This window comes from Mesoplodon densirostris, chromosome 3, assembly GCF_025265405.1.
Source record: "Mesoplodon densirostris isolate mMesDen1 chromosome 3, mMesDen1 primary haplotype, whole genome shotgun sequence".
NCBI classification, from domain to species: Eukaryota; Metazoa; Chordata; class Mammalia; order Artiodactyla; family Ziphiidae; genus Mesoplodon; species Mesoplodon densirostris.
This window is the reverse complement of record NC_082663.1, coordinates 118515207-118528564: the sequence shown is the minus strand read 5'-3', so window position 1 is coordinate 118528564 and position 13358 is coordinate 118515207. Positions and strand designations below refer to the sequence as shown.

At 39.8% G+C, this 13358-nt stretch overlaps 1 protein-coding gene across 1 annotated transcript in view; it reads right to left on the bottom strand.

The window, feature by feature from the left end:
• The window catches only part of CTNNA1 (catenin alpha 1), a 175822-nt gene that overhangs the window by 34120 nt on the left and 128344 nt on the right, over window positions 1-13358 (bottom strand). The window contains exon 10 of the mRNA XM_060093424.1: window positions 506-598. Coding sequence (XP_059949407.1) covers window positions 506-598 — 93 coding nt within the window. The remainder of the gene's footprint in view (window positions 1-505; window positions 599-13358) is intronic.

Below are 13358 nucleotides of genomic sequence, written 5' to 3'. Positions count from 1 at the left end.
GCTTTTCTCTAGTTGCAGTGAGCGGGGGCTACTCTTCCTTGCAGTGCACGGGCTTCTCATTGTGGTGGCTTCTCTTGTTGTGGAGCACAGGCTCTAGGTGCACGGACTTCAGTAGTTGTGGCATGCAGGCTCAGCAGTTGTGGCTCATGGGCTCTAGAGCACAGGCTCAGCAGCTCCGCGGCATGTGGGATTTTCCTCGACCAGGGATTGAACCCATGTCCCCTGCATTGGCAGGCAGATTCTTAACCATTGCGCCACCAGGGAAGTCCCGACACTATACATTTTTAATGAAGGGCAAGGAGACAGTAATACATGATGCCTTAAGGAAATATCACTTAAAGCCAAACACAGATTTCTCAAGCTATATGGACTGTGGATCAGCGTTCTGTCCTCAAGACTTCTATCTAAAATCCTAGAAACGAAACTAACAAAATAAACCTCATCCCCACTCTAATAACCCAAATCCAATTTGGTGAAACCTTAAACATTGCTGGTTGTAGTTTACCTGAGGACAGAGGGCTTCTAGCTGGCTTGCAGACATTCGAACAAGCTTTACACCTTCTTCATTGTTTGAGATGGAACAGGCCAAGTTGGCAACCTAGAAGAAAAGATTAAAAAGACCTTTGAAGATTTTTCTCTTTTAACTGCAAAGGAAAACAAATGTACACCTACCCTATCCCTGACCTTTACAGAACAAATGACAAAAGCACCAAAGGTGTTTTACTTCTCACAGATTGACTACCTGCTTATGAGGACAAATTTTTTAGCTCTGTGCTAAGGAAATTAAACTCATAACACAGGTCACATTGTAAGTTGGTGGCAGAACCCTGAAAGATCCTAGGGCTTGTAACTCACCAGCTTTACATGGGCTCTAACCTGCCTGAACAGTAACTTTAGAAAAAGGGTCTCCTGTTGTGAGACGTGAGAAAAACTAAGGAAACAAAGGCACCAAAGAATCATTGGTACCCTCAAATAAAAATGTACTTTGCAGCTGTTCTTAAAGGAAAGAAATCGAAATTCTAAGCTGCTGTTCTCATTTGACAGGTGAATGGACGCTTACTTTAAGCCAAGATGAGTTTTATTTGAACGCAAGGCTATTTTTCAAATTTAAAAAGTAGCATTAACACCTCAAGATGGACCCAAGGCCATCCTCATCAGAAATGGAAGAAGAAACAGAGATGATATCCCGTAGTTAAGAGCAAAACTGTCTTTTAACTGGTCTCTCAAAAGCACTGACAGCTGGACTGTTTCCTGAATGATGCTATTTCATTTGAACTAAAATCTTTACCTTGCCATCCAACTGCCTCAATGACACTACTCATGTAGCCAGAAACAATCTTTCCAAGTTGTATCATACTTCTGCTGAAGCTCTGGCTGTGCTGAGAATGTTGTTCTGTAGCGGCTGCTAGGGCTGTGATCACTTACCAATGTTTCTAAATAAACAGGCTTGCCAATTCCGTTAGCAATACCAAGGACCAACTGAATACACAGTGCTGAGACATATCTTACCCCAGTTGCAAACTGAGTTATGGATAATAGAGGTGCAGGCAGTTGAATATCAGAGGCACTTTCTGAGAATTTAAAATGCCAGAGTAAACAAGGGCAATGGCAATAACCTTTGATTTTCACTCCTCCACCCAAGTTAAGCAGATAAAGACACAAGAAAAATTATATACCATTACTGTTGTTCGCAGTGTTACAGTTAGGGATTATCAGCTTTCTGTTAGACTGTGAACTATCACAATCCTGCAATGCCTAATCACCAGGAGAAACAAAAGAACTAACATGCAACTTAAACATAAAAATGTACGGAAAAAGAAGATTAAGTCAGATCTTTAATGGGTAGGGGCCTTCAAAATCACACAAAAGAAGTAAGATTTATACTTCCTGAAGGTTACAATTCCACTTTCCAGTGTCAACTGGACCTGAGCAAAGAGGCACTTCTATTTATGATGACAGTCTATAAAGATAATTGTTGATTTCTATTTGTTTCCTTTAAAAGTGCTACAAAATAGGACCTAAGCTAAATTCTGTAGAAGATAAAACTTTTACAAACATTATCCCTCAAATGTACATTTTATGATGCTCTACTGAAGGAGAAAGCTTAAATTAGATGTGTTTATGAAGCCGCAGCTTCTATTGCTTCACTGCCTTAACAAGGCATTTTGAAACCAAATATAAAATTTGAGGTTGATGACTAAATTAGCAATTTGGGACTAACAAAGATCCCTAGTCCCACCCCATGCCCACCATTTTCGGAGGCCAGTCACATGTTAGATTCAGGAAGGTCTGTCACTGTTTCTGCCTTCCACTCTCTAGCCACTACTAGTATAATTTCGTATTCTCCCAATTTTATGAATCTGTAAAACTCAGAAAAAAATAATTAAGAAGCAAAGGATTACAATAAGTATTATCTACTACAGATCAGACACACGAGATGGTATGTGGCTAAAGGCTGAAATGGCTGACTTCTGTACACCATCTTTCCTGTTTCCTGATACAAATACTAACAAGACTTGGGAAGACGTATTCTTTATTTTAAAAACATTACTTTAATGTTCTACAAGATTACACTGCCTGTTTCAGGAGGCCACCCCGCCTGCCCTGGGAGGAGGAAGTGGGCGCCTGTCACTGACAGTCTTCTCCAGATGAATGAGCTTCAATTCACCCTCCAGGGAAAGCACCACTCACTTCTAACAATGACAAATGTGCAAATGCAACATCTCGACCACAGCTCTCTGAGAAGCTAACCTCCCTCATATACTAGTGCCAGGCTTGACTGCCATGAAAGCTGGGAATGAGGGAAGGAGCTTCCTAAATACCTCTTTGTGGGGCTCTAGAAATCTGGGATAGCAGCTCAGTAGACTGAAGAAGTTTCTGAAGTTTGAATTAAAAATACTCAGAGCAGCTAACTTCCAGAGAACCTAGCAGAGCTGAGACTTTGGAGAGTGATGAGCAACATCTCTAATTTGCTCTGGGAATAACTTTTTATATCTTTGCTACCACAGTAATTTGTGCATTAACAAGTTAAACATCTTAGATTCCCGCTAATCTAAGAGGTGGGCTAAGATTGACACCATGACTACTAGCTTTGGAATCATGAGGCCTCTCTTGCACCACTTCTGCCTATCCCATTTAAGTTTGGACCCTGTAGAAGACACAGCATTTCAGAAAACTTTCAACTCCCTGATTTAAAAAAAACAAAAAACAGCCCTGGGCTTTAGCTGGTTTTAGGAGTAGCCCAGTAATAATCTGTGCTGTGCAGGAAAAAATGGTCACAGCCAGGCTGTGTCAAATCAACAAATATGACATCTGGACATGACAGGAAAGACAACTTTTCAGACATTTAGGAAAGCTCTAGAATTTCTTTACTTAAATAAAATATATGAAACAAGGTTACAAGGGGGAAAAAATATACCATTATGACAAATTTTCCTCTGTTATACATGTGTTGAAGACTTTAAATAAATTTAAAATTTGTTTAAGTCAAACACAGGTTGTTTCCCACTGCCCCTTACCCTGGGACCTTTGCAGGAAGACAAGAAGAGATTTGTTTTTGTTCTTGGTAATAAATTAATGACCTACTCTCATAGTAGCCTATACCTGTTGTGGAGGTGAAACAAGTGACAAGAATTGTGGAATAGGGAGCTTTTACGTCTAAGTAGTGACACCACGACCTGAGTAGCATGCCGTAAAGTTGAAGCTCAAACTCTACATCACTTGCCATGTGATCTTGGGTCAAGCTACCACCTGAGTTTTCTTCTTTAAAATGGTTAAGCTCTCTGTACTCTCAAAAAATCCAAAGTAATAATAAATCAACTTTTCCAAACTTGTCATATATGAAGAGAGAAGTCCCAACTGCACATCATATAAATTTCAGAACCACTCAAGATATTTCTAACAATTACTTCCAAACCCACAGAAGAAATGATGATGGAACAGAGGTCAAGCTTCCAACTTTCCAATTTCCAGGGACAGGTGTTGGCTATCTTATGAGGAGGAACAAGATAGCTAACCAAAAAGTAAAGCACACATGGGTGACAGAAAACTTCCAAACTGGACTGTGATGATGACTGCATAGCTCTGTAAACTTAGTAAAACCATTGAATTGTACATTTAAAATGGGTGAGTTTTATGGTATATAAATTATACCTCAATCATGCTGTTAAAAAAAAATGTAGGGTAAGAGTTGAGTAATTAAGGGAAATTAGGAGAGGCTAGAAATGAGAAAACAGAAATTCAGAGAGGTAAGCAAGCACGGAAAACTGTTTATGAAGGGGAGTATGTGAGCCATTCTGTGGTCAGAACTTGGGTTTTTAATGGGTCTCATAAGGTAGATGCCTTAGATGAGAGAATCTGCACAGAGCTGGGACAGCCAAAAGGCAACATCCTAAGTGAGTGAATTAAGAGAAAAGTCAACATGAAGAGCAAAATAGTAGGATACTTGCCAGTATAAGCCCTAATCATTCCCTCAAGGAGGAGGAAAAAAAAAAAAGGTCTCTCCTGTAAATTCTAACCAAAGGCTGGCCCTCCTCAGGGGTTTAGGTATAGAAATTATATTATTTATCTGGCCCCCAAAACTTTTAGGTTTAGGAGGTCATGTACTAATAGTATCCATAAGCAACTGGCAGAAGTAAATATACATGGAAATTTTCTCTGGGAAGTAATCTAAACCCAGGCCTCAAAGAATTCCCAAATACGAAATACCAGGAATGTGAACCCACAATAAAAAATACAGGAAGTACACAAGGAAATAAGGTATCTTGAGCAAGAGGAAGCAAAAGAACTGTGTAATCAGATCCATGACTTGCAGATATTTAAATGATCAAAAGTGGAGTATTAAGAAATATGTTTTTTTACATTAACAGAGATAACACAAAGGATACAAAGTATAGAAAAGGAAAAACACACTCAAAAATAACTAGGCAGATTTGAGAAGGATCAAAATAGAACTTTAAGAGAAAAGTAATAATGTCTACCATTTCTAGACATTTAAAATAATATCGACTAGACACTGCTGAAAAGAGAATTACTAACCTGGAAAGTCAAACTGAAGAAATTATTCAGGAAAACCAAGACATTTTCATGACATGGAAACCATAAAAGGAATTAAGAGACATGAAAGATAAACTGAGGTCTATTATTCAACTATGAGGATTTCAGAAGGGAAGACAGGGAGAATGCAAAAGAGGCAATACTGAAAGAGGTAACAGCTGAAATTTTTCAGCATGGATGAAACAATTTTCAGATCTGGGAAGATAAATTCTAAGCAGAGTAAATAAAAGGAAATCTACACCCTGACACACTGAAGTGAAGCTTTAGAACAAAAGTGATTTTAAAAACAGCCAGAAAGTAAATACAAATTATCTACAAAGAAAGCTCAGTGAGATTGACTGCTGATTTCTCAACAGCAACAATGGAAGCCAGAGATAGGGTAATAATATTTTCAAATCCCTGAAGGGAGGTAGTGGGGGGAATCATCCTAGGACTATACATCCAATAAAATTATCTTTTCAAGAATTAAGCCAAAATAAAGACACTAAGACAAAACAAAACCAAAACCAATCTCAGAGCATTTACTCCCAACAGATCTTTCCCACCCCAACTAAAGGTGTTTAATAAAGATGCTTCAGGAAAAAAGGAAGCAATCCCAGAAGGAAGTTTTAATATGCAAGAAGAAATGGGAAGCAATGAAAATATGGTATCAGGTAAATTTTATGCAAAAGTTGAAATAAGTGAATAAAGCAATACCAACAGTGTCTAACTCATGGGGCTAAAAATTAAGAGAACCAAAATACTGGACAACAATAACATCTAAGTTAGAGTATAACTAAAGTCAAAGCATTCTAAGATTCTCATACTGTTTCAGAAGGAGGAAAAGATACTACTTAACCTCAACCTCTGAATTGAACATGCATGCTTAAAATATCCAGAGTTGCTAGTAATAAAACGGAGTGTATGACTTCCAAATGAGAAGGGGCGGGGGGCGGGAAATAGAAGGAAGTGACTCAATCAGTCCAAAAGAGGGAAGGAGAGTTAGAAATAGAGGAGGAGGGATGGAAGCACAGTTAAGAAGGGGAAAGAGAGAACAAAAATGCAATGGTAAGAATGAATCCACATGTCATAATGATAATAAATGTGTGTGTACAAAACTCCCTAATTAACAGGAAAAAAAAACCCTGCTAACCTGAATAACAATAACTAAACATAAGCTCTTTACAGGATACATTTAAAACACAAAGAAACAGGAAGGTTGAACATTATTTTAAAAAAGAAAGAAAGCTACACTGGGATGATCAGGAGGAAGCACTGGACTCACAGACTCACAGCCCTCAGTTCTTCTAATATTGTTACTGGGAGACAGAAGGCCACATGCTGGGTTAGCTCCTCATCACAGCTCTTTGGAACTCAATTCAGTGTCAACTGAATGATATGACTCATTTTAGACGGAATTTACAAGAAAAAAAAATCATGTGGACTCTGTCACTACATTTATTACTAAAATGTTGAGGACCCTATGTATTAAATCATTCACTGCCCCTTATGTAAAAGTCCCAAGTAAGGATTTTTTTTTTAACATTTTACGATAGGCTCATTTCCCATGAAAAAATGGGAAATATCACTTAAATATCACTCTTCCATTCTAAAGACAAGAATACATAACTGATTGTGTGTCTTCCTTTCCTCCATGCTACCAGGAAGTGCAGTGCCACAACCAAACTCAAGCATGGCAATTATAGCTCATAATTATGTATTATTTCTCTCCTACATCCTGATTTTCTACATCTACCTTATTTTCTCTTACATGTTTTTGTTCAAAATAAGCCATGCCAAATCTAATTTTAGGAAGAGGCAGGATATCAGTACCTCTAGTAACAGGATTAGAAATTGTGAATTTACTAAAACATCATAAACTATTTTAAACAGCTTGGCTATTTGATATTTTTAAAAAGGCTTTCATGTGTATATAACCACCCAGGTGATATTGTCATCATTTCCATTTACATGTTATTATACAGATCACTTAAAAAGGTCCCTATTTCTGTCTAATCTCCTGAATAAATCTGTCAATAAGGCTAGGAAGGGTGCCTGTCTAAACACTAGTCCATCAGCTCTACTGGTGAGGCAACAGGAGGGCCTACACTCTTTTCTGAAGCAAGACCAGAGTTGGGCAGAGTGCTTCCTTAATTGTTCCTGCCAACACTCCAAGAAAAAAGAAGCTCAACGCTCCTTGAGAACAAGATACATCCATTGCCTTCACCTGACCATCCCAAAATTTGACTAGGTGGTTAAGTTCAGCCAAAAAAGCTTGGTGTTAAGGTGTTAAAATAGTACAGGCAAGACACTTTGGTCTTACACAACCCTACGCATATGAAATTACACACCATTGAAAATGTGAGAAAACCAAGCTCAATATGCTCAGGAAATTCTTCTTGATTCCGAGGTCAGCATTCTTCCCTAAGAATACCCAACTGCTTTCATGCAAACATCCTACAGTCCTGGAAAATTGAAGTTTCATTTGATTTGTCATTTGCAAGAATTTCAGCCTATAGTATTGTACAGAGGTACTGAGAAAATATCCAAGATGTCACAGGCAGATCGTATAAGGTCAGTGTTTAATTCAAATGCCCCTTACAGAGGTTTCTTCAAGGTCACTTTACTGTGTATTATAAGCATAACACAGAATAAAAGTTATAATGCAGATCATTCAATTTGCAGTTAAAATACACATTTTAAGCCAATAAAGCCGCACCCTATGAAGTCCTGGATAATGGGAAATACTTGGTCCTGGGGTGGTGGTGGTGGTGGGAGCATAGCAAATAATGATAATCCAGGTCAAAATCATACCAGTTACATTTACTTTTTGGTTCTTAATTCATAAGGCAATGAACAAAACACTATCTTATTGTACAGTGTCTCGGGCTGAGGGGAAAGGGATACTAAATAATAGTTTTTACAGGCAAGATTTCATGAATTGCATTTTTCCTATTTCACTCTCAATTCATGAAATTGAAAAGGAACCAGAAGACAGCAAAGTTAAAAAGGGAAAACTGATTGCTCTTTAGCTATTAAGCTGCTCACAGCAAAGGAGGTAGGCAAAGAATGAAGCAATTAAAAAGGACACATGGGTGTTGCATTATTGACAAAAAGGTTAATATTTCTGACAGAAAATAAATTTTTCACCTCAATACACTAAACTGACAAGCAACATAAAGAAATCATTAACTTGATATGGGAGAGTCAAGTATAAAAGGTGTTATCGTTACCCTGAATAATGGCCATGCCCTTTCATAAACATGAAAGAACAGCCCTCAGTGCTATATTCCAGAACAGAAGAAAACGGTGAACAGAAGGGTCACCAGCTCATTAACACTGACCCTCAGCTCCTGCTCCCCTACTCACTGGCCTTGAGACGCACAACCTCTATGTACCCTTCACATAAGAAAAGGGGATTCAATACCATGTGGGGAGGTAATAGATCCCACTGACAACTGTAGTGTGAGGCAGTCAGAGGTCCTAGTGAGACCCTGAGAAAATAAGAGCAGCCACACAGCAAACACTCTGTTATTTGCTTTCCCAAGTAAAATCACAGTCATTTAATAAGGATCCAATAGGCGGCAGGCACCACACAGCCTTCCAAACACTATGCCCACACAGAGGGGCTGGAGAAATTCACCTCTGCTCATAAAACCTCACGAGTCAGTATGTGGTTTTTATTCTTCAAGCTAATCTTGTATTTCCATAATGTGGTATACAGAGAAGGTACCATAATATTCCCATTTCTCTGTGCATGCTATCCCTAATACTACTCAGAAACTATTAATACATTTGAAGCGACTTTACATGACAACCCAAATTATAGCATAACCTTTTTACCCTATTTTATTTGGCCAGGGTGGGCAGGGACAGAGATCAAAACAAAAATTAAGGAATTTGTAACTGGCTGAACGGCTAACTATATACAAAGAATGGTACAATCAACACAATGATTTCTAGTGGCAAGCTGAGAGAAAGTTTCTATCCTATGGGTTGTCTTAGACAGTATTTTATAAACATATTGGATCAAAGGAGGAAAGACATGCTTATTTTTTAAAAAAGAAAGAAATGATACAAGTTTGGAAGGGGCTGTCAATAGTATGAAGAGCAATGCCAGCAACAGTCCTGACAGGACAGAACACTAGACTGAATCTAAGAAGTTTATACTGGATGAGTGTCAAAACAGAGAGAGCCAAACAACCAACTGCACCCACACAGACCAGGATGGAGAAGATGGAGTTGAGCAGCAGCACCTCTGGAAGCAAAATCCTGGAGCTGACTAACTGTGAGGTCACTGCCCAAAAGCCAGCGGAAGCTTTGGCTGCTCTACCTCCATCTGCCCGCTCTTGCAGCAGGTGTTCAATAAGGACTGGCACGTAAGTGGCGAGCATCCAGAGAAGAGGCAGAATGAAGAGAGCCTCTCAAAGGCCTGAGGAAATCACCTAGACTAGAGCTGTCCAAAAGGAATACAACGTGAGCCACATTAAGAGGTGAGATTAGGGCTTCCCTGGTGGCGCAGTGGTTGAGAGTCTGCCTGCCGATGCAGGGGACACGGGTTCGTGCCCCGGTCCGGGAAGATCCCACATGCCGTGGAGCATCTAGGCCCGTGAGCCATAGCTGCTGAGCCTGCGCGTCCGGAGCCTGTGCTCCGCAATGGGAGAGGCCACAACAGTGAGAGGCCTGCGTACCACCAAAAAAAAAAAAAAGAGGTGAGATTAGAAAAAATAATATTTAATCTCAAGATAATATATTTCAACATGTAATCAATACAAAGATAATGAAATCTTTTACATTCTTTTTCCACGCCACATCTTTGAAATCAGGTGTCTATTTTTACTTATAGCTCCTCTCAATTCATTTGTGTGCAGCAGTAAAAAGATGGACAGGGAGTGTTCCAGAGAAGGAGACTGTGGCCCCCCATTCCTAACAACCAGAGAAATCCACCAGTGGAAGGTGCCGGCTCTGAAAGGAGGGAGGTTTCCCACTACAAAATGAGTCTAAGAAAGGGTAAGTGTCAATACACGGATATTAAACAGAAGGGGATTTATACACCAGAGGGAGAATCAATGATTCTATGAGAAAGAACCATTCACTTAGGAGAGAAGAGATGGACTCAATCAGAAAACTGGGCTCCTAATGGGCAAACCTCCAGGGAAAAGTAAAACCAAACAATGCAAGGAACACCAGATAAAACAAGTGGTAAATCACTGGGTAAATGGCCACAAACAGGATCTACATAAAGCTGCAGGAAACAAACCTGCCCTGTCTTACCTCTTCCATGTGGTGTTTATGGCTGGGCAGCAAGCTATCCAAAAACCATGCACTCCACATTCCTTCAAGATGGGGAGGTGTTACATAATAAAAAAATGTCTGGTCTTTGCACTGGATTCCTGGGAGGAAACTTCTAAATCCTTGAGAGATTTCAGGAGTGACAGGAGTGTCTTTCTTATTCATCATTTATGCTAACGAGGTAACTCCAGCTGAGCCCCTATATATGTTAGACTTATGAGATGACTGAGGATGGGGAGGCCACCATGCCAACCATGTGATTAGAGGATGGGGGCTTTCAGGAAAAACCAAGGTCCACGGAAGGAAGGGATTCTATCAATCATACCTACATAATGAAATCTCAGTAAAAACTCTGGTTGCTGAAACTCAGTGGAGCTTCCTGGCTGAACCATCAATGTGCCAGGAGAGTGACATACCCTGATCCATGGGGAGAGGACAGGAAACTCTGTCTTTGAGACCTTCCCACACTTTACCCTATGTGTCTCTTCATTTGGATGGACCTGATTTGTATCCTTTACAATAAAATGCAGTCATAAGGATAGCACTCTCCTGAATTCTATGAGTTGTCCTGTCAAATTACTGAACCTGAAGTGGGCCATGGAAACCCTCCAAATTTGTAGCTAGTTGATCAGAAGAGCAGGTGGACTGGGGACCCTCAAACTTGCGGCTGGCATTTGAAATGAGGGCAGTCTTGTGAAGAAGGGATGAGAGGTCATGGGAACACTTGAATTTATAGACAGGTGGGTCAGAAGTACAGGTGGGCTGGGGACTCCCCTAACTTGCAGTTGGCATCTATATTGAGGGCAATCTTACTGGGAATTATGCCTTTTACCTGTGGAGTCTGTGCTAATTCCAGGTGGTTAGTGATAGAATTGTATTTCAATATTTTAGGCGGACAAACATACCTGGCAGAATTCTCAGTGGCTGCAGAATCTGAGCCCTTCTTTTCCTGCCAGAGGCCTATCACCACCAGTCCTTCCCAACTTTCACATAGCACCCTTACTCCCCCTAAACCCCAGGAAAAATGGCAAATGGCCCCTAAAACCAAAGTTGGCCTGCAGACATTTACTCCACTTAAGAGGGGGAACTAATAAAAAGAAAGGAAGATGTCAGGAGATTAACAATATAATCACAATAAAGTATTTTACCTTTGCTTTAAACAGTCTCTCACTAATTCAGTGTTTCATTATAATACAAAAGTACTAGTGTGGGGAGGAGAAGGCTTGTCATTGAAGAATGAAGTTCTGCCTTGAATCAGGAATTTGAGGCTTCTATAACAAACACTTTAAAAATTCATTTCCTTTCCATGCACATATGCAATTATATACCCTAGGATCTCTATTATCATAAATGTAATTTAAATGTTTGCAGAATGATACTACAAGGCCTTTGGTTATGCATCAAGCAATGAAAAGCCATGTGTCATTTAATACACATATATTATGTGTGTGGGACGATGGGGGTGGAGGGCATGGAGAGGGGAGAGAGGGGAGAAAGGAGTCAGAAGTGAGTTGTGACAGGGAATATCAAAATCTAAACATTAAGGGGCCCTTGGTTAGTTCAGAATGAAATAAGAAGTATAAGCATGGACAAAGTTCCTGGAGCAGGTCTCCAAACCCACCAGGTCCATCTAGTGCTTCTTACTGGGCATAAGGCTGTCCACTACGCCAGTAAGCTTGAGTGGCACAGCCCTCATTGTGGGAGGAATGCAAGTTACTTAACCTCTCTAAGCCTGTTTCCTTACCTGAGAATGTGGAAAGTACATTGTATTTGCATATACATGGTACACAGCAGGTGCTCAACAAGTGTCAGTTCTGTTGGATGGAGAGGCTGAGGACTGTACAGCAGGTCCTTATAAAGGGCCCTCCAGCCATAGAACAGAAAAGGGCTGCCCTGTGAGCTTCAGCCTGCCATACTCTTTCAGATGCCCTTTCCCATGCCATTACTGCTACCTGTTAACCAAGGCCATGGGTTGGCAGTGTCCTTGCTTCCTGCCTCACAGGCACACTTTCTAAGATGTAGGCTACTTACAGGAGGCTGGCTTCCTGAAGACAATCTTTGTGAAGACAATCTTTGTACATTTGGAGGTTACACCTCACGCAGTCATATAACTACCGTGAAAAGGTTATGCTTAATGGAGACACAAAATGCAAGTCTTCGAACCAAATGCCAGAATCAGTAACTTGAATAGCAGACTGACCTATGTATTTTGCACATAATTAATTCAGGTGAGAATAACGATTAATGTTCAAAGAAAACTAGATTTAAAATTAGTGACACATTTAATGTGATAACTGATGATTTCCTTAGAATATTTTTATGGTACTAACCTGGCCTAATGTCACTATAAATCCAAACGTACAAGAAACATTTTACATAAAAGGCCCATTTTCTGTTCTTACATAATGACCAACTTACCAAATGGTCTACGGAATATCTCTTCCAAATATTAGATGTTTTACATTAGGGTTACAAAATTAAATAAGTTGGGTATATGCTTACAGTGTGTCAAATTTTTGAAATAAAGTAATAATGAAATCAATTAAACAGTAACATAATTTCAGTAATCAAAAGATAGGAGGCAAGCCTAACTTATCTGGAAATTAAATAGCAACTCACTCTTTCTTCTTATAGCCCAAAAAACCAACCACTAACATACAGATATCTACTGTTCAAACATATCTAATTAGCAGCACATTAGGGCTCAGTTTCTTCAATTTTTTTTTTTTGGCTGTGCCATGTGACCTGGCTTGGGGAACCTTAGTTCCCCAACCAGGGATTGAACCCACGCCCTCGGCAGTGAAAGCGCAGAGTCTTAACCACTGGACCACCTGGAAATTCCCAATTTCTACAATTTTAAAACAAGATGATGGAGCTGAGTCTGTGTCTCAGGCAAAGGGTTAAGCACTTGACATACATCATCTCTTTGAGATCTCAAAATAATCTCTAGATAGGCATCATTAGTATCTTCATTTTATAGTAAGAAATGGGAATTCAGAGGGGTTCAGTAATTTGCCAGGATGCAAGCCCAG